The following is a 24,092-nucleotide window of genomic DNA, read 5'->3' as shown; positions in this document are numbered from 1 at the left end:
CGTTTTTTTTTCTTCAATGTGGTGTTGCTTGACATTTTTTTACTTTTTTGGAATATCTCCCATATAGCTGGCCTATTGGTATCTCTGCATTGGTGATGGTTTACCAGTGAACACCATTGTTCTTGCCCTTCATTAATTTTGTGATATCAATTCATTCAATTCAATATAATAATTGTGTTTGTCCGTAAAAAGATACAAAATTTGATTTTTTTTTATACCATTGAACACCATTGATTTTGTCTAGCCAATGTTGTATACCTTTGAACAGATTAGTAGAGCCATTCGAACACGGTGGTGTGGGTTGGGATTTGGTGCCAGCGGCTTAAAACAAAGTCATCCCTCACCATAAAAACCCTAACTCATAACGCCAAACCCCAACCCTGAAACCCTAACCCCTAAAAATCTTAACCGTTAGGCCTGTGTACACGTGTGTTTTAAACTTACCCCGCCCTCCACCGCGAAAAGCTTCGCTTGGTGGCAGCAGATAACTTTAGCGGTCGGCAAGAGCCCCAATTTCGCTTTTTAATTTTTGTTTTATGTGGTGTTGCTAGACATTTTTTAACTGAGCAGCTATGATTGACTGAAAAACGATTAGCTTTTAATAGTGACAAGGAGTTTGTCATTTATTTAACGGTGGGATATCAGTAATTAATGTTTAGCTTTATTGGCCTGTTGTTGAGAATGCGTGGGATATGGGACGGTGATTTTAAACTTTGCGCTTACCCCGCCCCTCCCCAAAAAGCTTCGCTTGGTGGCAGCAGATAACATTAGCGGTTGGCAGAGCGCTCCATCCCTGTACTGCATGGATTATACGTACAGTGATTGGTTGTTGTGTGTACACATCTTTCATTTGATGACACGGGCTGAAAAAGGAGCGTAGCCATGGTAGCTGTGGACTTGGAATTGGATAAAAAATAAGGTAATTATTTTTAAATTTCATCCTAACCTAATTATTAAATTAACCTTGTGATTTGTGTGATGTCAGGGAGGTTATACTTGTCAACTGCAGTAGGGTAATTGATCTGACAGTCAAAAGGGAAAACGCACCGTCGATAATCATAATGACAATCACTAAGGCTAATGGCTGTTGTGGTGAATTTGAGATTTTTATGAAATATTTCCACTTCGGATAACTTTTCGTATGGCGCCACCATCTGTTAACTCATTTTTACAAAAAGGGATATCTCATTGAGGTAAATTAGATACTTTATTATTTCATATCGAATGAAAAAGTGGAGCGCCATACGGAAACTTTTCCCCAACTTCAATTGTGTGTTGATCTCTTTTAATTTTAGTTAAGTTTTACTTGATTTAGTTACAACGAGATCGTTGTGTAACATGTGTTGAAATTATCCTAAGTTTGCTTGATGTGGTAGTGGTAGATTCATTCAGTATAGAAAAAGGGGAGAATAAATTGCATTGACTTCGGGAGGCTGTCAATATCATTGTTAGTATTTGTTTTATTTACAAATTATTTACCTCTGTCTGACGTGTCTGACTCAAGAGGTCATAAATTGTAATATAAATATCAGAGATTTATAATTTATAAACAAACAAAGCATTCCATTACTTGATGAACATGTTGAATTTAGAGTTGCTGATATAATTCATAATTATAATAAATAGTGACATTGTCTGCTGTGCAAATATTTATTTTAAATAAAACTAAATAAAATAGGGTAGGGGCCTATATCTAATAATAGAATGATAAAAAAGAGTGGAAGGGAATTGCATTATTGGATTGTCCTGACCCGATCACAGCAACAAAAATTGGTGGCCTGTTTAATTTGGAATACGCTACCACCAATCTTGAAAAAAAAAATAGTCCCTCATCCTCAGTTCTTTTTGGAAAACTGGTATTTTTTTTGTTTTGCCTAAAATATGTTGCTTTCTTTCTCTGAATTAAGCTTGAAACTGCTACAGCAACCCATCAAGATGGCGATGGAGAAGCAAGCTGTCATTAAGGACACGCATCATCGTTCCGTTACGGCCGTTGGTTACCATCCGATGAGGCGGGAAATCCTGGCAGGATTCGAAGGTACTTTGTCCTGAAAGTCAACGAAAAGGAAATATACAGGCAACCAGTTCTCAAAGAAAGGATTCCATTCACATTTGAATCTTCTCATAATTTGCTTGGGAATCATAAGACATTGTTAAAAAGATTACTCAAACTGTGCTACAAAAGTGGTCCTTTAGCATGCACTGTAAAGTTATTTGCCTCAAAGTTGCCTACAAAAGTTGCCTCATGTGACAAGGCCCAAAGGTTTTTTATTTAAAGGCAGTGGACACTATTGGTAACTACTGACTCCAAATAATTATTAGCATGAAACCTTTCTTGGTAACGAGTAATGGGGAAGGTTGGTTGTATCAAACATTGTGAGAAATGTCTCTCTCTGAAGTAATGTAGTTTTTGAGAAAAAAAGTAATTTTCAACGAATTTGATTTCGAGACCTCGGATTTAGAATTTGAGGTCTCGAAGCAAGCATCTGAAAGCACACAACTTCGCGTGACAATGGTGTTTTTTTCCTTTCAGTATTATCTTGCAACTTCGACGACCGATTGAGCTCAAATTTTCACAGTTTTGTTATTTTATGCTTATGTTGAGATACACCGACTGTGTAGGCTAGTTTTTGACAATTAACGAGTGTCCAGTGTCTTTTAATGCTAGTGTTTTATTTATAAGCAAATTTATCAACAAAGATACAATAAAAGTCACCTTTGAAAGGGTAACCTGAATACAGTGTATTCTCGTGGAGAAAGTAGCAACAACCATCTCATCAAGAACGTCAAATCCATCTAGGTTTAGTGAGGTGACAGCGGCTACCAACTGAATCTCTGGCCTCAGTATTCGCGAACTGAAAAATAATAACTTGTGGTTTTTTCCCTTGAAGATGGAGTTATTAAAACATGGGAAGCTGAGGGGTCAAAGTTGGTTCTGACGACTTATGAACATCAAGGCTGGGTGACAGATTTTCTTTATTGGTAAGTGGTCAACTAAAATGAACCCAAGTTGCAACACTTTTGGGTGACAGGTCTTTTTTTTTCAGCTGTGCCACGTATCTCGAACTCTCTACCACTTAATCTTAGATCTTGTCTTTGTACCACAGCATTCAAATCTTTTCTCAAAGCTTATCTTATGTCACAGGTTATCAAGGACTAATTTTGTTGAAAACCTGTGACATATAAGACAAGATCCCTCCCCTCAATCTCCCCTCCCTAGCCTGGCAAATGGTTTTCATTCCAAGCCCGCTTCTGATGACCTGTTACTTTTGCTCCCGTTTGTTTGAAGGCACGGGAAACTATGTGCTTCTCCAAATGTTTCCCATTGACCGTTAGATTTGTCAATGGGAGTTCCCTTTTGCAAAAAGAAATCGGCCTTGCCCTCTCAAAAAATGAAATTCCAGACCTGTGATTACTGTTTCTAGAGTAACGTTTGAATCCCGTTTTTTGTTTAAGGCATGATGGAAAGGTGATGTTCTCCTCATCCAACGACGGATTGATCATCGCTTGGTCGTCTGGAGGTGGCGTCTTTGACAGAATCAAGGTAGGTCTAATAATAGAAGACATGACCTTTGACATCAAATTGGTTGTTGCCAGCTTGGTGTTTGTATCCCCATGTGGGAGTGTTCAGAGTTCCCTTGACAGGAAGATCATCCAAACAATTAAACTGTGGCAAGTTGTGGCTGAGTGGTTGAGAGCACTTGACACAAGGTCTGGTGTTTCTGATTATCAGACTGTGCGTTTGATCCATAATTGCATTGTCTAATTCAGGAGTATATACCCTTGTTGCACCGAAACAATCATTTATCAGTGATTTGACCAATCATTTGCAACCGTTAATAGACCGATCCATTAAGCTCTGTCCCATTGCGTATTGACAAATCACAACCCATTGCACAATCAAAAGTCTGATACTATAAACTCCATCATGCGTGCGCGTATGCTTGGCGCGCGCGGCAGAGTTGTGCAGAATGGCATCGGAGAGGCTCACGAGTTCTTGCTCACTAGTGCGCCGTGGGCGGAGCCTAATGAATCGGTGTATTGCCATTTGACCAAAAAGCACTGTGATGGCAACTGTTCTCATTCGTAGTAACTGTGGATTATTTGTTAGGAAACTTACAAATGTACATGTATAAACACTCTGTAATTTGTGTGTAGATTGGTTCTCCTGTTTACTGCATGGCATTGAACACACGAAGGCACCAGCTTGTGTGCGGCTTGAATGGAAGCATCAAAGTCTACAGCCTGGATGACAGTAAGTTATAACGCATAGAATTCAAACTTCTCTTGCTGGCATACAAATCTCTTCACCAATCCGCACCTCACTATCTTCAAGATCTCCTTCATCCATATGTGCCTCATCGTACCCTCCGCTCCAGCTCTCAACTAGTCCCATACATCACTCGCACAAAGTCTTATGGCCACCACTCGTTCCTATATTCTTCAAACTCACTCTGGAACAACTTACCGCACAACATCAGAACTGCTCCGAACGAGAACATTTTCAAACATCTGCTGAAAACTTACCTGTTTACTCATTAATTTTTGTAAAGCGCTTCGGGACTGTTGTGTGAAGTGGTATATAAGTGCCGTCCATTATTATTATTATTATAACCGTTCCTCAGAATCTATTCACACACTTTTATACTGTCGTAAACTCCTGGCTGCCACGTCCCAAGATGTATCAGAAACTTGGGGTGTGATCCGGGCCCGAGAAACCTGATACTTCACGGAGGCAACATAGGTCATTGCCTTGGTGCCCTTGAAATGCTCCGGTAGGAATTTACAATTTCCTCATGGGTTGGCCTTTACCGTGGAGAAAATACCGTGGTGCCCTTGCCCTTTCAAAAACCAAGCATACCGGCCGGAAACCCTAATTACATGACAGGTATTGGACAATGGCTTATGACTAGTACCCCCAAACAACGATTTTGCCAGTATATTCATCAAATTTGCTTATTTCATGTAATTATTTTGTTCTGCAGAGAGAGAAAAGAGCAGCATTATTCAACTTGAAGATCCATTTATCTCGAGAGAGCATACAGACATTGTTAAGTGTATCGTATGTCTGGAGTCTCGTGTCTTCTCAGCAGGGTTAGTATACAAAATACCTACTATTTTGAGAACAGACATACAGGGAACAGACTAAAAAAGAAGCTCAGTGCAGGGGCTGGTGATTTACACTAGACTGAAGGCCCATCAGTGATTTTAGCATTGGGCCTTCAGTAAACTCAAGACAGGACAAATCCGGCGGTCTTTTGTTTATATTCAAATGTTGATTTTTAGTCTGCCCAAATCGTTGTGGTACCCGCTGCCAAAACATAGGATTCAAATTGCCTATAATTACCAGCCATCTCGGTGGTCTAGTTGGTAAGACACTGCTCTAGAATTGCAAGGGTCATGGGTTCGAATCCCACCCGAGTAACATGCCTGTGATATTTTTTCACAAGACTCGGGAAAGTACTGAGTATACTGTGCTAACAGACATCGGTGTATGAGTAAAAAACAAAATTAAAATTCTTTATCCCGATGCCATCATGCCAATTTAACATCTATTAAACCCTATTAGTGTTGCTCGTTTTGATCAAATAATTGATTTTTTTGAGAGAGTATCATATCACTGACCATTTTTTGTTTATGTTGATTGCTGCAAGCAAAATAAGCCTGTCGACATGAATCTCTGACTAAAAGTTTTTTGTTTTTCTTTGATGCTGTAATTGTCTCACTGAAAAAGTTAATTAGGCCTACAATTTGTATTTTATCTTATGCAAAAGGTTTGACTGCAAGTTGATTATCTATGACTCGTCATCCTACCCTGGAAACAAAGGACTAAATCCAGTCTTCTGGTAAGTGACCCCATCCCCCCCCCCAAATAAAAAAAATAATAATATGAGAAGGGAAACAAATTATCCTTCCTTAAAGGCAGCGCTGGACACTATTGGTAATTACTCAAAATAATCATTAGCATAAAACTTTACTTGGTAACAAGTTATGGGGAGAGGTTGATAGTAAAAAAGATTCTGAGAAACATAGTGACGTAGTTTTCGAGAAAGAAGTAATTTTCCACGAATATGATTTCAAGACCTCAGATTTAGAAATTGAGGTCTCGAAATCAACCATCTAAACGCACACAATTTTGTGTGACAAGGGTGTTGTTTCTTTCATTATTATCTCGCAACTTTGATGACCAATTGAGCTCAAGTTTTCACAGGTTTGTTATTTTGGTTCATGTTGAGATACACCAAGTGAAAAGACTGGTCTTTGACAACTACCAATAGTGTCCATTGTCTTTAATAATTTCCTTACTTATGTACGCATAGTATAACCATTTCTTTAAAATAAAAATTAATACCATTTTCCATATATTTTTACGCAAGCAGCAATTTAAAAAAAAATTCTGCAAAAACAACTTTAATGTTACTATTTGTCTGCATATTATGTGATGATTATAACAAAATTAATGGTGTTAAAATTTTGTTGATTGTTCAATTGTGCCAAACTTCATTCCCATATCTTCACTGCATGTTTCTATTCATAACATTGTACTGCATTTCATATTTTTTATTTCTTCATAATTGCATCTTTGGATCTCATCGTGTCATGACAGTAAGTCTATCAATGAAATGTCTTTTTCCCACCACTTTTGTGTTTGTTGTAAGCTGCACCAATAAAATAATGTTTATCTACATATTACCCAAGCAACGATGTAAAACAATAATTACTGAGCAGTTTGACTGATTTATGTGTTGATCACCATTCTTTGATTACAAGGCAAGTTTAGAATTTCTGCCCTACTTTGCTATACGCGGAGTACACACGTGCACAAGCTAAAATTCCCAGCCAAAACCTGTGAAATTCGTTTCACTTAAAGACCTGCTTGAACGAAAATGTCAAGTCGTGAACTTTGGTGAATTCCACTTAAAATGTTTTCGATGAATAAGGAAATCGAGTCATATGATTATAAATAGGTTTCAATTGTGTAAAAAAAACAATCATTTTGTATGCCCTTGTCCAGAGCTTTTCTGCGAGATTTGCGAAAAGCCCCCTTACGTAATAATTCTCAAAACGTCATAAGTAGATAAAGCTGCTTTGTTGCAGCGTGGATGTATAACAAAGCAAACTCCCACAAATGACGTCAGCGGCATTGTCCTTTGACGCCCGCTCTCAACGGCAGAAGTGTTTTTAGTTTTTCAAAAAACCTTTAGTTAGGGGCTTGATTTTTTACTCGATAATTACGAAAAGTTCAGAAGTGTACACATATCAAAATTACATTAAAATGGTGAACAAGTGCATTATAAACAAGTAAAATCACCATTTCTGTTGAAAACATTCCGCTCAGGTAGCTGTTTAAGCGCGGAATTTCCTGCTGGTGTAAGCACTGATAATGGTAAGCAGACCCAAGGTCCTGATTCATGGCTCTGCTTACCCGCTGCAATTTGCGCTTATGATCTCCATTCTCCGCTTACAGGGCAAGCACTGCATTTCTGCCCTAGCTGATGTGTATGCAAAGAATGCCTTTATTTCTTGGAAATGGCTTGACGTAAGCATGTAATTCCCTGCTCCTGTTAGCACAAACTCTGTCTAGTCAAGTTCAACTATCATTGACTAGACACTGTAGGAGGGTTGATGTGCTTTGTAAATTCATCACCGTTATGATATCAAATCACTGGCTGGCCAAGCCTAATTACTATTGAACACTGATTTATTTTGCTATTGATCCAACACTGTGAGGTTTAATTAAGTGTGCGTCATGAATTTGTTGTTGACTTCTTACTCCTGTTTTTTCATCTTGACAGTAATCCTAAAGCCCATGATGCTGGAATATCCTGCCTGGCTCTGGTCAAAGATACAGAGAATAACACATTGTAAGAACATCAAAATACTCTTTTTAAATTAGACTTTGTTCCGAGGGGCATCATTTTTTCTCACAACGTGCTTCTTGCTTATACATTGTAGCCTCTTAAAAAACACAAAAACATAGCTAAGCAAAGCAAAGTTATTCTTACCAGAAAATGGTTACCAGCTATAATAGTATTTCACTTGTAGCATCTGTGACTGGTATCCTGGTTATTGTTACTGAGCAGAATTGTCTTAAGCAATATCTTTTGCTTAAGCAGCTCTATGAAATTGGGCACTTGTTTAAATACAATGTGCCGGTATACACCTTTTTTTTAATTAGGCCTGTGGCCAATCCACTCTACATGCTTGCTCAGGTATGGTAGCCCAAAATCATTCTGTTAATAAAATGTCTGCCGAAAGTCAAGAACTATTTTGCGGATAAACTTGTCAAGTGATTAAAATTTAAACAAATTAAAGTGGAAATGAGCTTGTTAACAACTTAAAGGGACACGTTGCCTTGGATCGGTCGAGTTGGTCCATGAAAAGCATTTGAAAACCGTTTGTTATAAAATGCATTAGGTTGGAAAGATGTTTTAAATATAATGATCCACACAAACGTGCCTCGAAATTGCGTGGTTTTCCTTATACGTCGTGATCAAACACGGCATGCCATTTTGTGGAGTCAAGTTTTTGACTCCATAAAATGGCCGACCATGTTAGTTCGCAAAGTAAAAAGAAAACCACACAGTTTCGAGGCATGTTTGTGTGGATCATTGTATTCTACTTCTAAAACATCTTTCCAACCATATACATTTCATAACAACGGTTTCAATTGCTTTTTATAGACCAACTCGACCAATCCAAGGCAACATGTCCCTTTAATTGATAATTCAAACATGACCCCTCATTCACCTGTGACACTAACTTCCTCCCCTTTTATAGGCTCGTCACCGGATCATTTGACAAGGTCGTTAAGATCTGGTCTCAGGACGGCAAACTAACCCATCGCCTGGACGGTTTTGTGTCAACGATAACAGACTTATGCTACTCACCAAAGAATAAGACGCTATGGGTTGCCAGTGGATTGCCAACGGCTACCTTGTACGATCCCAAGTCCGGTGAAAACGTATGTAGTCTTTGTGTCTACTTTTCTCTGTTATCTTTTAAACGAATCTTGTTCGAAAGTCAGTAGTATTTGTCTTTGTTTCTCCTTGGTTAGGCTTGTAAAAGTTGTATATTTTACATAGATCACTGTATAATACTGTTGTGAATGGTGCTATATGGTTATCCTATAGCAACATTTGGGGAATGTTTACCGGATAGGTGAGTCGCACCGCTCTGAAGCCTGGGGGTTGAGAGGAGCTCTAAGGAGACACACAGGCACACAGGATGGTTTCAGGAGTACGACTGGCGTGGCCAGGGCTTGCTTGGTGCACGCCCCGGTCACGCCTGACTGGTTTACTGCTTAACCTCATCACGTGGTGCAATCGCACATTACAACAATACTAAATCCAATATTGAAAATGTATCTCCTTTATTTTCACACTTCCATTCTCAGAAAACGTTGTTGTGAACTCAAAGAAAAGTATCACTTGCTTTACCCTCTTTAATATTTCAGGTGACAGATTTCATCTTTGTAATGTTTTCCATTTATTCTATTTTTTAATCTTGGTTGAACTTGTATCTTTTAAATAAACCACCAGTCTACTAAATCCAACAGAAAAAAAAACATAACTGTTTGTATCTGTTGTAACAAAAAGTTAACACTAAATTGTTCACAAAATTTTCGTGGAATACAATGACAGTGTCTCTTGTACGTATTTTTAATTATTCAGGTGACAGATTTCATCGGGACATTTCAGGAGGAAGAAGAAAACGAGAAATATCATCTGCACATCTTGAAATATATTCCAGAAATCAACGAAGTCATCGGTAAGAGGACGGGATGTCTAAAGGTTCCTTACAATAAATAGTTAAGCACTTTATAGTGACATAGTATGTTTTATAATAATAATAGTAATAAACGGTTCTTATAAAGCGTATAATACAATACAGTCTGTATGCTCTTTATAACTTGGTTACACTTGTATCTTTTGCAAAAATCACAAGGAAAAACTTTATTTGACAAAATTTACATTTGACACAAGTTATATGAAACTTTTAAGTGTTGACACTTTTGTATTCTTGGTTCATATAGAAAGGATTTGCGGTAACACCATGTAATGATATTCTCTAAATGAGTAGTGGTGGTTCTGAAATGAACCGTTGGTTTCAAGTTGATGTTTTGATCAGTATGCTCTGATCGTTTTCTGGAGAATGTTGAACTCTGATGCTGCATGCTGCCTTATGTTGAAATGAAACCAACGTTTGATTTCAGAACCACCCCAACTCATTTAGAGATTATCACTACAACGTGTTACTGCAAACCTCACTATACCGAATTTCCACCATGCAAAGTTTCAAATCCTACTCATTTAGAGTTTATCATGACATGGTGTTACCGCAAACCTTACTATATCGTATTTCCACCATGCAAAGTTTCAAATCCTACTCATTAAGAGATTATCATTACATGGTGAATACAGCAAACCTTACTATATGGTATTTCAACCATGCAAAGTTTCAAATCCTACTCATTTAGAGTTTATCATTACATGGTGAATACAGTAAACTTTACTATATCGTATTTCAACCATGCAAAGTTTCAAATCCTACTCATTTAGAGTTTATCATTACATGGTGAATACAGTAAACTTTACTATATCGTATTTCAACCATGCAAGGTTTCAAATCCTACTCATTTAGAGATTATCATTACATGGTGAATACAGCAAACCTTTCTATATCGTATTTCAACCATGCAAAGTTTCAAATCCTACTCATTTAGAGTTTATCATTACATGGTGAATACAGTAAACTTTACTATATCGTATTTCAACCATGCAAAGTTTCAAATCCTACTCATTCTCATTTCAGCAAGTACAAGTCGTAGACATTTGATGATGTGGAAGTACAATCCTTCTGGTTGCATCACGGCGCTGAAATGCAAGCATGCTGTGGAGTGTCTGACATACAGTAAGTCTGTTTGTTTGTTTGTATGTCTTACTGTTTGTTTCTCTGGGGTGTTAGGGCAGAGTGATTTGGAACATTGAATTCAAGTTCTGGGGGTTAAAGTTTGTAGGACAAAAAACACATTGTCCACAGATTTACACTAAACTTACACAGTTTGAAGATAATGATAGTAGAAAGCTTCCCTTAAAATATTACTTGCTGAGGTGCTGTACTTTTTGAGAAATGAGTTACAAAACCATGTCATGAAAATATTTCAGCTCGCAAGGTTCCAATTCTGATTTTTGATGGTGGGAGTGACGGCCAAGCTAATAAATGGGAAAGACTCCAGTCTAACCACTTCATGTACAGGTGAGTTTGGTTCTTCAAGTTTCATTTGATGACAAACAAAATAAAATAAAATGACCATCAGACCATAGGTCACTCAGACCAAAAGACACCCAGCCCATAGGTCACCAATACGATAAGACACCCAGACCAAAAGACACCCAGCCCATAGGTCACCAATACGATAAGACATTAAGACCAAGAGACAACCAGCCCATAGGTCACCAATACGATAAGACATTCAGACCAAGAGACACCCAGCCCATAGGTCACCAATACGATAAGACACCCAGACCAAAAGACACCCAGCCCATAGGTCACCAATACGATAAGACATTCAGACCAAGAGACACCCAGTCCATAGGTCACCAATACGATAAGACATTCAGACCAAGAGACACCCAGTCCATTGGTCACCAATACGATAAGACACCCAGACCAAAAGACACCCAGCCCATAGGTCACCAATACGATAAGACACCCAGACCAAAAGACACCCAGCCCATAGGTCACCAATACGATAAGACATTCAGACCAAGAGACACCCAGCCCATAGGTCACCAATACGATAAGACATTCAGACCAAGAGACACCCAGTCCATAGGTCACCAATACGATAAGACATTCAGACCAAGAGACACCCAGCCCATAGGTCACCAATACGATAAGACACCCAGACCAAAAGACACCCAGCCCATAGGTCACCAATACGATAAGACATTCAGACCAAGAGACACCCAGTCCATAGGTCACCAATACGATAAGACATTCAGACCAAGAGACACCCAGTCCATTGGTCACCAATACGATAAGACACCCAGACAGAAAAGACACCCAGCCCATAGGTCACCAATACGATAAGACACCCAGACCAAAAGACACCCAGCCCATAGGTCACCAATACGATAAGACACCCAGACCAAGAGACACCCAGCCCATAGGTCACCAATACAATAAGACACCCAGACCAAGAGACACCCAGTCCATAGGTCACCAATACGATAAGACACCCAGACCAAAAGACACCCAGCCCATAGGTCACCAATACGATAAGACACCCAGACCAAGAGACACCCAGCCCATAGGTCACCAATACGATAAGACACTCAGACCAAGAGACACCCAGCCCATAGGTCACCAATACGATAAGACACCTAGACCAAGAGACACCCAGCCCATAGGTCACCAATACAATAAGACACCCAGACCAAGAGACACCTAGCACCCACAGCATACATGTAACACACCCACTCGCCCCTCTAGCTCTCACCAGTCCCTGGCCAGGAAGTTCCCTTGACCAAAACTGTTTAACATTGTCGCCATGCCCATTGCCCATACAAATACCTTGCTGAATGTTTTTACTCCCACTATATAATTAATAGTGTTTTTTACATTGTTAATTACCAGAATCTCTCTTTTACCAAGTTTGTATTTTAAAATGCCAATATGAACTTTTATAGTTTTAATTACATGTTTTGTTCTCATATTTTTAAAAGGTATTAAAGCCATGTGTTATTAAAGACACTGGACACTATTGGTAATTGTCAAAGACCAGTCTTCTCACTTGGTGTATCTCAACATATGCATAAAATAACAAACCTGTGAAAATTTGAGCTCAATTGGTCATTGAAGTTGCGAGATAATAATGAAAGAAAAAACCACTGTTGTCACACAAAGTTGTGTGCTTTCAGATGCTTGATTTCGAGACCTCAAATTCTCAGTCTGAGGTCTCGAAATCAAATTTGTCGAAAATTACTTCTTTCTCGAAAACTACGTTACTTCAGAGGGAGCTGTTTCTCACAATGTTTTATACTATCAACAGCTCCCCATTACTTGTTACCAAAGGCTTTATGCTAATAATTATTTTGAGTAATTACCAATAGTGTCCAGTGCCTTTAATGTCAATAATGTCCTTTTATATTGTCTAATTCTTAAATTGTGGCGTCAGGAGATTAACTTGATAATAATTTAGTTAACTTTTTTTGTAATCCATAAGGGGTGCTACTTTTGTTGTTTTCTCTTCTATGAGTATGTTTATGTTTTCTTTAGCATTCTTTGTGTTTGTACTTTGCATTTTTATCTGTGTACATGTAAGTAACTGTTGAAATGAAATCCCTTGACAATCTCTCCACAGCAAAGAAACGTTTCTGTTGGCTGAGGCTAAGAACAAGTTAGCTCAAGTAATGAACTTGAAGAAGGAACCGTGCCAGCCCATTCAAATCAGCTCAGTGGTTCGTAACGTCAGCACGCAAGTCGGCAGCCATTACACCCTTAACAAACCAGATAATAAGGTAGATTTTCATAAAATGGTTTATTTTTGCAAAAAATGTCTTATGGTTACTGAAGGGTAGAATACAGGAGAATAGGCACATGAAATAGAATGGAAAAGAGGAAAATTTAAAAAAAAAAAAAATTGGGGGGGGGGGAACAAGTATTTCACAGATTAAAATTAAACATTGTTTTTTTTGTCAAACCATTACTTTGTATCTGCAGCCTACAGACCACCAGAAACATTATCAGCCAGCTCTTCTTAAAGCAACTTTTGCTGAGGATCTTGATCTACTCTTGCTCGGATCGGAAGATGGCAACATTTGTAAGTGCCAACTCAAACCTTCTTCTTATGTCAAAATATTTTGCGCTGTCCGGTTTTACCTTCTTTACTGTTGCGTGTTGTGGCTGAGCGGTTTATTGCATCAAACTCAAGTTCTGGCTGCTGAGTCATTGGGTTGTGGGTTTGAATCTCGGTCATGACATTAACCTCTGTCCTTGAGCAGGACACTTGACTATAAATGCTTCTCTTCTCTCCGGTTTGACACGGGAGCATGCATGTATGGGAACTTGATCTTCTTCCTTTCCCTCTTTATATTGTCAAGTTTATTTTCTCCAGTTTTCCTGTTTTATTATATGTGGGACAACATACTTTCAAGCATCAGTAGTTTGGTTTACTTCTGTTATCCCTGACCCGCATAGTATTGTTTGGTCCTTTTGTTGAGTTGTTTTCTTGTGTTCTTCCCTAGATTAACTTCATATTGTTCTCTCTATTTGCCCTCACGTCATCAGATTTGTTTTTTCTTTTTTCTTTTTCTTGTTTATTTACTATTCTGTTTAGTTAATTACTTAATTTATGTAATTTTTTGTTTGTTTATTTAGGTATTTATTATCATTATTATTATTATTTCATGATAGATGTTTGGGGGTTTGATGATGCTGCAGTCAACGCTCTACAGAATATGAAACCAATGGGAATGCCAGAGCTTGTTAAGAAGTACGCTGTGCTACTCAACGATGACTCAGAGCTACTGGCTGATAGTGGACTCCATCAGACAGGCATGATGGACAATCAAGTAAGTCTATTAAAGGCACTAGACACGTTCGGTAATAGACCGATCCATTAGGCTCTGCTCACGACGCATGTGTGAGCAAGACCATGTTAGCCTCTCCAATGCCTTTCTGCACAACTCTGCCGCGTGGGCCAAGCATACCCGCACGCATGTCTGACTTTTTGTCGGACCTTCGTTGCGTTGTGATTGGTCAATATGCAATGGGGCGGAGCTTAATGGATCGGTCTATTGTCAAAGACCAGTATCCTCACTTGGTGTATAACGAACCTGTATAACTTTTGGGCTGAATTGGTCATCGAAGTTGCAAGAGAATAATGAAAGAAAAAAACACACTTGTTGCACAAATTTGTGTGCTTTCAGATACCATTTGTGTGAGAAATTACCTCTTTCACAAAAACTACATTACTTCAAAGGGGGCTGTTTCTCACTATGAATTGCTGTCCATTGCTCATTACCAAGTAAGTTTTCATCTTTTATGTTTAAAAATTATTTTGGGTTATTACCAATAGTGTCCTGTGCTTGTAACGTGAATTTGAGAGAAGATTTTGCATCTTCCCCTGTCCCCACTTGTATTCTTGCGACTTCTTATTTCAAATCTCAAGTAATAAACCACAAGGGAAATCGACTTTATTGGCAGTGTCCATGTTTGATAATGGTAATGTTCTTGTTACAACAAACAGTTTAAACCAATAGTTTGACCAATGACAACATTTGTTTTTGAAGGCTCAGGACTCTGTGACCAATCGAGTGGCAGGTTTCATCTGTAAGAATGTTCTGATTGGCCACAGTAGCTGTGTGACATGCTTGACCCTGATTGGAGGAGAGAGCGGCTATGACACCACGTATTTAGTAAGTCAAATATTTTTTTATTTTTTTTTAAAATCAATTGTTGATGTAGAATAAGAACTGAGCTTCAGTACTTATTATTCCTCTATAATCTTGTTATATGTTCCATTGAGGTGACCAACCATTTGAAACCATTCATTCATAGTGTTCGTAGCCGAGAGGTTAAGAGCACCGAACTCAAACTCTGGTGTTTCTGATAAGCAGAGTGTGGGTTTGAATCCTGGCCGTGGCACTTGTATCCTCCAGCAAGATACTTTACTACAATTGCTTTATTGCTTCATCCTTTGGATGGGACTTACGTAGGTCCTGTGTACTAGGATTGGTAATGCATGTAAAAGAAAACAGAGCACTTGTAGTTGAAGAGTAGCGGTTAACCCAGGTGTTCCTGGTTCACATACATAATAAATTGGGGGGCTAATCATCCTTACTCACAGCTAAGAGCTGAATTGCGAAGGATGCGGCTACAACGTGTTCGAGAAGCAGGCATGCAAGGGCGCCTTTGGCAGCCGGCCACATCAACCCATTATGACCACGGAGCACAACCAAGATCGAAAGTGTTTGATTTTTCAAGAGGGAGGAAAACAGGATAGTCTGGAAAACCCTCGTGGCACAGCAGAGAACCAACGCACAACTCAACCCACATATGGCCCTGGCCGGGAATCGAACCGGGGTCACCTTGGTGAGCGGCGAGCGCTTTACGCACAAGCCAACCATGCCACCATACATGTAGCAAGCACTGTTGTTTACAGGTTTCCTTCGGCTTGCGAGTTACAGCGATGAAGTTCACTTATGAGGTGTCCTTTGCTTTTTTACAAGAAATGTTTGGTGTATCCCTGAATTAATCACATTTTTTTGTTTACAGTTGAGCTCCGGATGGGACAGAAGAATTTGCATATGGAATTTGGAAACTGGAAAGTGAGTTTTGCTACGTCTGTGTTGATATTTGGTTTTTAATATTTCTGTCTGTCGTTCCACCAGTCTCTCATCTCTCTATTCTACTATCATGTCTTTAAAATTAGATCACAATGATTTTGTCATTCTGCATAATTCCTTATTGTCATTTAAATTACGTTGGCGATATTTGTTTGTTTGTTGCTTGGGCATTTCAATATATGCTTCCCTTTTACCCCATATTGGTTTGCTCCTAATCCATTTCATTAACAAATAAAAATATCAATTCTTACAATGTCTTTGGTTTAAAGGAACACGTTGCCTTGGATCGGACGAGTTGGTCTATGAAAAGCGTTTGAAACCGTTTGTTATGAAATGCATATGGTTAGAAAGATGTTGTAAAAGTAGAGTATAATGAATCACACAAGTATCACTCGAAATTGCATGGTTTTCTTTTTACGTCGCGAACTATCACGGTCGGTCATTTATGGGAGTCAAAATTTTGACTCCCATAAATGGCCGACCGTGTTATTGGACGAGGTAAAAAGAAAACCACGCAATTTCGAGGCATATTTGTGTAGATCATTGTATTCTTCTTTTACAACATCTTTCTAACCATATGCCTTTTATAACCAACAGTTACAAACGCTTTTCAAAGACCAACTCGACCAATCCAAGGTAACGTGTTCCTTTAATGTTCATTCTTTTCCTTACATTTTCCGTAAAGATGGAAATGCATATGGAAATCAATGTCCAAGTGAATTGAATTGATTATCTTTTCTTATCTGTGTTTGTCGTCAGGCTTTGTGATACATTTCGGAACACATCGCCGGATTCTTTTGAAGTCCAGGAGTTGGCGTGTGATGGTATTGTCATTGACATGGACTACAGTAGTCAAAGGTTAGACTTATTTGTAAATATTTCTATTTGTAATTTTTCTTTGTTTCTGAGTATATATTTTCACTTGAATTCGTTTTTGTTTTTAGTATTAACTCACAGCAACTGTTTATTTTTAAACAAATAGCATATTGTCCTATTTGTCGATATATTTTTGGGTCATTTTCAATTGCAATTATTTTATGAGAAATTTTTTCGTTCTTTCTTTTTCAATCTCTGAAGCTTAAATTTTGTTCTTACCCAATTCATCGATATATATATTCATTATTTTCCTGAGATCTGTGAAAAAAAATCAATTTGCATTTTTTTCACAAAACACCTGAGTATACAAAGCTTTGTACACATAGGTGTAATGGTAAAAGCAATTATTATACAAAAACGAGTATACAGCGCTAACCCACATCGGTGTATGGGTAAAAACCAACGTTAATATTCTTTATCCCCGATGCAAATTTAACATTTTGTATATCATTGCGGTACCCGCTGCCAAAACATAGGATTCAAACTGCCTCTAGCTACCGGGCGATGTCGGTAGTCTAGTTGGTAAGACACTGCTCTAGAATTGCAAGGGTCGTGGGTTCGAATCCCACCCGAGTAACATGCCTGTGATATTTTTTCACAGGACTCGGGAAAGTACTGAGTATACAGTGCTTACACACTTCGGTGTATGGGTAAAAATCAAAGTTAATATTTGTTATCCCCAATGCAAATTTAACATCTCGTACAACATGATTTATTTAATAAATTATTTTTTCCGTCTTTAGAAATGAGTTTGCCTACGCGTCTAGCGACAAGATGGTTTACATCCGTAGCTTTGATCCGGATGGTAGCAAGATGCGTCTCACCAATACCTTACAAGGTCATGATGGTGAGATCACTCAGGTCAAATGGTCCAGGACAAGACGAAATTGGATCACTGCCTCTGAAGATGGAACAATTCGTGTTTGGGTGAGTGGCACAGTTCTGTTATTTGGGTTTTATGAGACGCAAGGTGAGCTCTTTTTAATAATACCACTTCCCGGGTAAACCGGCATGTTAATCTGATTTTGAAGCACAGGCGTTCAGAAAAGCGAACTTAATCACTTTGTTGGAAAGAGACTAAGAAGGAAGTTTCAGTTTTACATGTGGGAGGGAAACCATACAGAATTATTTTCACGCAAAACCCCCGCAGTCAGGTAGGGACTGAAAACCCAATCTACATAGTTCCCTGGCGTGATTCAAAACCAGGGCCCTAGTTGGGGAAGGCAGGGAAAGATACCACTAAAGGCCGGTTTTTAGTCGGTCGCGTGATGGAAATCTTGATGCGAAATCATAAAAAGACACAGTTTTTAAGGCCTCAGTCTAGGGATCGCGCGCAAGATTTCCATCGCACAACCATCGCGCGACCGACTATAAACCGGCCTTAAGCCAACCTGACCACCCTTGCATGTTTATCATGATAGATAGCTATAGAAAATAATAATAATAATTTATTGGTTTTGTATTGAGCTCTCTCCAAGACCAGCCTGTTCGAGGGCGCATAACAGAACACCATAAAACAATAAAGAGCTGAAAAAACATGCAACATTGGAACAAGAAAGCATTTAAAAAGCTCACAATCAAATAAAAACAAAAAATCGACAGATACAAAACTCACTGACATTAATTAGTGCACATTAATAAAGGCTTTCTTAGAAAGGAAAGTTTGAAGGTGTGATTTGAAAAGACTTTGAGAGAATGCAGTAAACGAATATGAGATGGCAAGTTGTTTCATAGATGAGGTGCTGCTGGATAAAAAGCTTGATTTCCTAAAGTAGTAAGCTTTTTGCCCTTCGGATATTCAAAATAGATAAAATAGTTTATTAAAAAACTGTCCTCACAGCACAAAAGCTAAAATAAAACAATTTTTCACTTTGAAATATTCAGTTGTTTTTTCTTATGTGCAGAGTGGTGATGGCATGACATGTTTGCAAGTCCTGGCCGCCCATGGATCGGTTACAGCGCTCTGCATTGATGCATATAATAGCTGCATAGTGGCTGGTGTCCAAAACACAATCAAGTGAGTACATTCATCAAGGAGTCTTTAATACAAAAGACACTGGACACTATTGTTAATCACTCAAAATAAGTGTTACTGTACCATAAAAATTGCTTGGAAACAAGCGATGGAGAGCTGTTGATAGTATACAACACTGTGAGAAACAACTCCCTCGGCTGAAGTATTTTATTGTGCAACTGTAAGCACACAAAGTAATGCAGCAAGGGTGTGGTTTCTTTAATTATTCTCTTGCAAATTCGATGACCAATTCAGCCCAAATTTTCAGAAGGGTTTGTTATTTTATGCATAATGTTTGGATACACCTAGTGAGAAGACATTTACCAAACGTGTTCAGTGCCTTTAGAGGCAATGTATTGCTTTTGTTTTTAGGAATCGTTTTTATTTTATTTTAATATTGTTATTTTTTATTTTTTTTGCAGTGGTGCTCATTTCATGATGATTGAACACAATGTGTAATTTCAGACTTTCTTTGTGTAGCTCTATCTGCGTTGTGTATTTTCTTCATAACTTCGCGTTTTGATATTACTTGTATATTAATTTGTTTATTTTCTTTCGGACAGGGTTTTATTTTTTTTCATGAAAGTATTCTAAATGCCCAGCTGCCCTGGGCGTGATTTTCCTTTTTTTTTTTTTTTTTTTTTTTTTGTGCCACAGAAAATTTAATACTGTGCAAAAGATGTTTGTGCGTGATAGTTTCTCATCCTCCGCCCCCCCCCCCCAAGAACAGAAAATTTGCATTACTTTGAAATAAATGATTGTATAATGCAATTAAATGTAGTAAAATTAATATGATCTGCTCAGCTGAGTGTCTTCTTTTGGTGGTAAATAATTCAAACAGTCAAAGTACATAGATATATTAATTGTTATTTCAGGCATGACACTCTTCGTACTTAAGTTTGATTTCCGATTTTGGTCTTTGGAAAATCTGAAAAATTATGATTCAGAAGCTTGAAATGTCTTTTAAAAAATATGTTATAATTACATGTAGGTCAATCCTTTTTTGTATGTAACTTTTTATCTTCTCCAATTTTGGATGTTTTCGAGGAAATAAATCAACAATAAATAACTGTATTATAAAGTGCCAAATTGCCAAAGGATACATGGCGCTGAACATAAAGCCAAAGTAGGTGGGCCTAGCATCGCAGATATTTATAATGGTTAGTCAAACTCGATTCCATAAATAGGATTTGAAACTTTCCATGGTGGAAATACGATATAGAAAGGTTTGCAGTAACACCATGTAATGACTATCTCTAATGAGTTGGGGTGGTTCTGAAAAGAACCGTTGGTTTCAACTCGACGTTTCGATCAGTATGCTCTGATCATCTTCTGGAGAATAGAGATAGTCATTACATGGTGTTACCGCAAACCTTTCCATATTGATTCAATAACTTTTCAATGTTTTTTTCTTTTCTTTTAGAGTTTATGATCCTGACACCTACAAGCTGGTACAAACTAACGTTGGACACTCAGACTCCATTCGTTGTATCATTCATCTACCAGAGAGAAATCAGGTATGGGTTGGATTCCAGGCTAGGGCAGAAATAGCGTTCGATCTTCACTCATCATTTTATTTGTGCAAATCTCCTAATAAAGAGCACTTATATATCTTATATAAGGAGGTTCTGCTCACAAAGAGTACATTCTCAAGTGTTGAATTTCATTTTCTAATTTGTTTGTCTTTGTTTTCCTGCCCTCTTTTAACAAGAAAATATAATCAGTTGTTGCAAAGAACTTTCCAACCAAATGGGACGAGAAATATAAACAATAGTTAATGGCCGGACACTTCGACCCTAGTAGAATCTTTCGACCCTAGCAGAATCTTTCTCAATGACGACGTTGTCATTATTAGCCTTTGAGAAAGATTCTGCTAGGGTCGAAAAGTCTTGCCATTCAACTATTGTTTGCTCTTATAACAATAGTCCTATTTTAAAAAGGTAACTTGGCCAGTCCCAGCAATTTTATTATAGCAAGAGTCAACCGAGTTTATGTTTTTTGTCTTGCAGTACGTGTCGGGCTCGTGGGACGGAAGTCTGCGCGTCTGGAACGCCTTCAAGCCGGTGGCTCGCAAGAAGCGCCTCAAGATGGAAGAAAAACGAGAGAGTATCGCTGGATTCAGCGCTAATAATCCAAACTACCTCATCGAAGATGAAGACCTGGCATGAACCCACTTCCCACCTCCCTCCCCTCCAGCCCTCAAAATAGAGAAAATCTGTAAGAAAAATGTCATCCGCCCTTTAGAAACTAGAGAGTATCGCTGGATTCAGTGCTAACAATCCAAACTACCTCACCGAAGATGAAGACATGGCATAAACCCAACTCCCCCGTTTTTTCCTTCTGTCACCCCTCCATCACTCAAAATAGAAAAAATCTGTAAAGAAAAATGTCATCCACTTTTTGAAACAAGAAAGCGTTGCTGGATTCAGCGCTAATAATCCAAACTACCTCATCGACGATGAAGACCTGGCTTGAACCTAACTCACCCCTCTCCCCTTATCCCATCCTCACCCCTCAAAATAGAGAAAATCTGTTATGAAACTATCATGAGCCCATTAGATAGAATGGTATGCTTGCTGATATGTGGATTAAAGGCACTGGACACTGTTGTTAATTACTGAAAATAATTGTTAGCATAAAAACTTTCTTGGTAACGAGCAAAGCAGAGAATTGGCTCCCTTTGAAGTAAAAGTAATTTTTTTGAAAGAGGTAAGTTATCACTCAAATATTTGAATCTAATCAGAGACTTCAGGCCTGAAGCCTTTTTCTGGCATCTAGAAGCACACAACTTTGTGCAGAGAGTGTGTTTTATTCTTTCATTATTCTCTTGCAACCTCGATGACCAATTGAGCCCAAATTTTCACTGATTGGTTATTTCATGCATATGTTGGGATACCCCATGGAGGTAGAAATGGATACCCCATGTGAGAATACTCGTCTTTGACAATTACCAAAGGTGTCCGGTGCCATTAAAACGGTTTTGATCTGATGTTTAAAATTGAATTTGTTCACGTGTAAATGCTGCAGGGACAGTTTTCCTAGAGAAAACCAAACCAAAACATACTGACACAGATTGGACAGATTAAAGGCGATATATATGTAAATTTATGTAAATAAAAAAATAACCATCAACTCATGCAATTTTAAAAAGAACGCAAAGAACACCACACCTTTTTGCAATAGAATAAAAGGTGCTGACATAATAAATGGCACTTCTGTAGTATAGGTCTTTGTGAGTAAAAGGTGTACATTTTTTTAACACATTCCGTCCAAATGAATTTTGTTTACACAAAATGCTTATTGATACATTTTAGATTAAGAAGACAAGTTTTTCTGACCTTTTTGGAAGAAGACATTTAGAGGAACACGTTGCCTTGGATCGGAAGAGTTGGTCTAAGAAAAGCGTTTGAAACCGTTTGTTATGAAATGCATATGGTTAGAAAGATGTTGTAAAAGTAGAATACAATTATCCACACAAGTATCACACAAAATTGCACGGTTTTCATTTTACGTCGCGAACTAACACAGTCGGCCATTTATGGGAGTCAACAATTTGACTCCCATAAGTGGCCGACCGTGTTAGTCGACGAGGTAAAACGAAAACCATGCAATTTCGAGGCATGTTTGTGTAGATCATTGTATTCTACTTTTACAACATCTTTCTAACCATATCGACTTTATAACAAACGGTTACAGAACGCTTTTCAAAGACCAACTCGACCGATCCAAGGCAACGTGTTCCTTTAACCAAGCACACTTAATTTTAATTAACTGCTGCTTGCAAAAAATAATGATAATATCTACAATGTATCTGTGTAATTATTATTAATATGTTAAATAATTGTAAATATGTTGTTGCAGAGTTTCTATACAGACAAAGACGAGAAAATGGTGCTTTTAGCTGTTCCATAAAACAGCCGTAGTGTTAACCATAAACAGCCGTGGTGTTAACCATAAAACAGCCGTGGTGTGAACCATAAAACAGCCGTGGTGTTAATCAGGTACTCCACATAATTATAAAGTTTGGGGTTTGCAAATTCAAAATTTGTAAAAACGACCCCTAGTTTTCGCTGAGGACGTAGTAGCCGTCCCACCATAGTGGACGTTGTTGTCGACTGCATTTAAATAAAACAATAAAAAATCCGGGTCAAGCTATTTGGTGGCGTGCTATAATTCAGTTGGAAGTCGTGAAGTTACAGTTGACTTGTACACAAGTTGCGTTGGAGTACCTGGCAAGTGCAGCCCACCCAATAAAATTGTACATTTAAATTCAGCATTCCATAATATCCCACCTTCATGTCATTGTAATGATTATGATCTAATATACTTTTAAGCATTCATTCATACATTATATATTCAAGTTGAAATATTTCTGTGTACTTAAATTTATATTATTCCAGATTATATAAAAAAAACATGTTATTGTTCCTGTGTTTGTAAATAATTTACATGTAATTGTAAATAGCAAATGTTGCTAACAGCTGTGTTTCCTACCTTTGCTTCTGCTTCTGTTTTGTTTTTTATTGTGCTGAGGATACTGTGCCTACAACCCATAGAGACTCGAAGCCCCACAGTTTACTAAAAGGTGAACATGCCATAATTTCAACTTATCTCTTCAAATTCAGATCCTGTAGTTCGGACCCTATAGTCCCTAGAGGTTTTTTTTAGCAGCGACTCTGACCTTGATTGGTAGACATGATTTAACTACATTTGTTTTTTTACAAAAACCTCTGACTATTTGCTGACATTATCTTTAACCTGCTGCAAGTATAATCTGGGTAATAAATATAAAGTGAAATGACTAAACCTTCTTTTGGGTGACTTTCTTTCCTACAGAAGTATTAAAG

The 24,092-nt window shown here is 38.1% G+C and overlaps 1 protein-coding gene across 1 annotated transcript; it reads left to right on the top strand.

Annotated features, from left to right (window-relative positions):
- Window positions 1-844: 844 nt before the first annotated feature.
- Window positions 845-21,905, top strand: LOC117301255 (uncharacterized WD repeat-containing protein alr3466-like). Its single transcript, XM_033785127.1, has 22 exons — window positions 845-919; window positions 1,908-2,038; window positions 2,892-2,982; window positions 3,457-3,544; window positions 4,159-4,255; window positions 4,986-5,094; window positions 5,775-5,846; window positions 7,797-7,865; window positions 8,782-8,965; window positions 9,675-9,771; window positions 10,816-10,914; window positions 11,169-11,259; window positions 13,370-13,526; window positions 13,729-13,828; window positions 14,422-14,579; window positions 15,300-15,425; window positions 16,285-16,337; window positions 17,115-17,213; window positions 17,975-18,158; window positions 19,136-19,248; window positions 20,669-20,762; window positions 21,255-21,905. Exons 2-22 carry the CDS (start codon window positions 1,936-1,938, stop codon window positions 21,411-21,413), a joined length of 2,343 nt encoding a protein of 780 aa, XP_033641018.1. The 5' UTR covers window positions 845-919; window positions 1,908-1,935; the 3' UTR covers window positions 21,414-21,905.
- The last annotated feature ends 2,187 nt before the right edge of the window (window positions 21,906-24,092 follow it).

The sequence above is a fragment of the Asterias rubens genome, chromosome 17 (genome assembly GCF_902459465.1).
Source record: "Asterias rubens chromosome 17, eAstRub1.3, whole genome shotgun sequence".
Classification (NCBI taxonomy): Eukaryota; Metazoa; Echinodermata; class Asteroidea; order Forcipulatida; family Asteriidae; genus Asterias; species Asterias rubens.
Note: the sequence above shows the minus strand (reverse complement) of the source record. Positions and strands in the feature narration are given on the sequence as shown.

What these genes read in the sequence shown, in the direction of transcription:
- LOC117301255 (XM_033785127.1), top strand. Translation starts at nt 1,936, where the DNA reads ATGGCGATGGAGAAGCAAGCTGTCATTAAGGACACGCATCATCGTTCC. An exon ending in TCTCGTGTCTTCTCAGCAGG is followed by an intron (nt 5,095 to 5,774) that starts GTTAGTATACAA and finishes CTTATGCAAAAG; the next exon opens with GTTTGACTGCAAGTTGATTA. An exon ending in ATCCCAAGTCCGGTGAAAAC is followed by an intron (nt 8,966 to 9,674) that starts GTATGTAGTCTT and finishes TTAATTATTCAG; the next exon opens with GTGACAGATTTCATCGGGAC.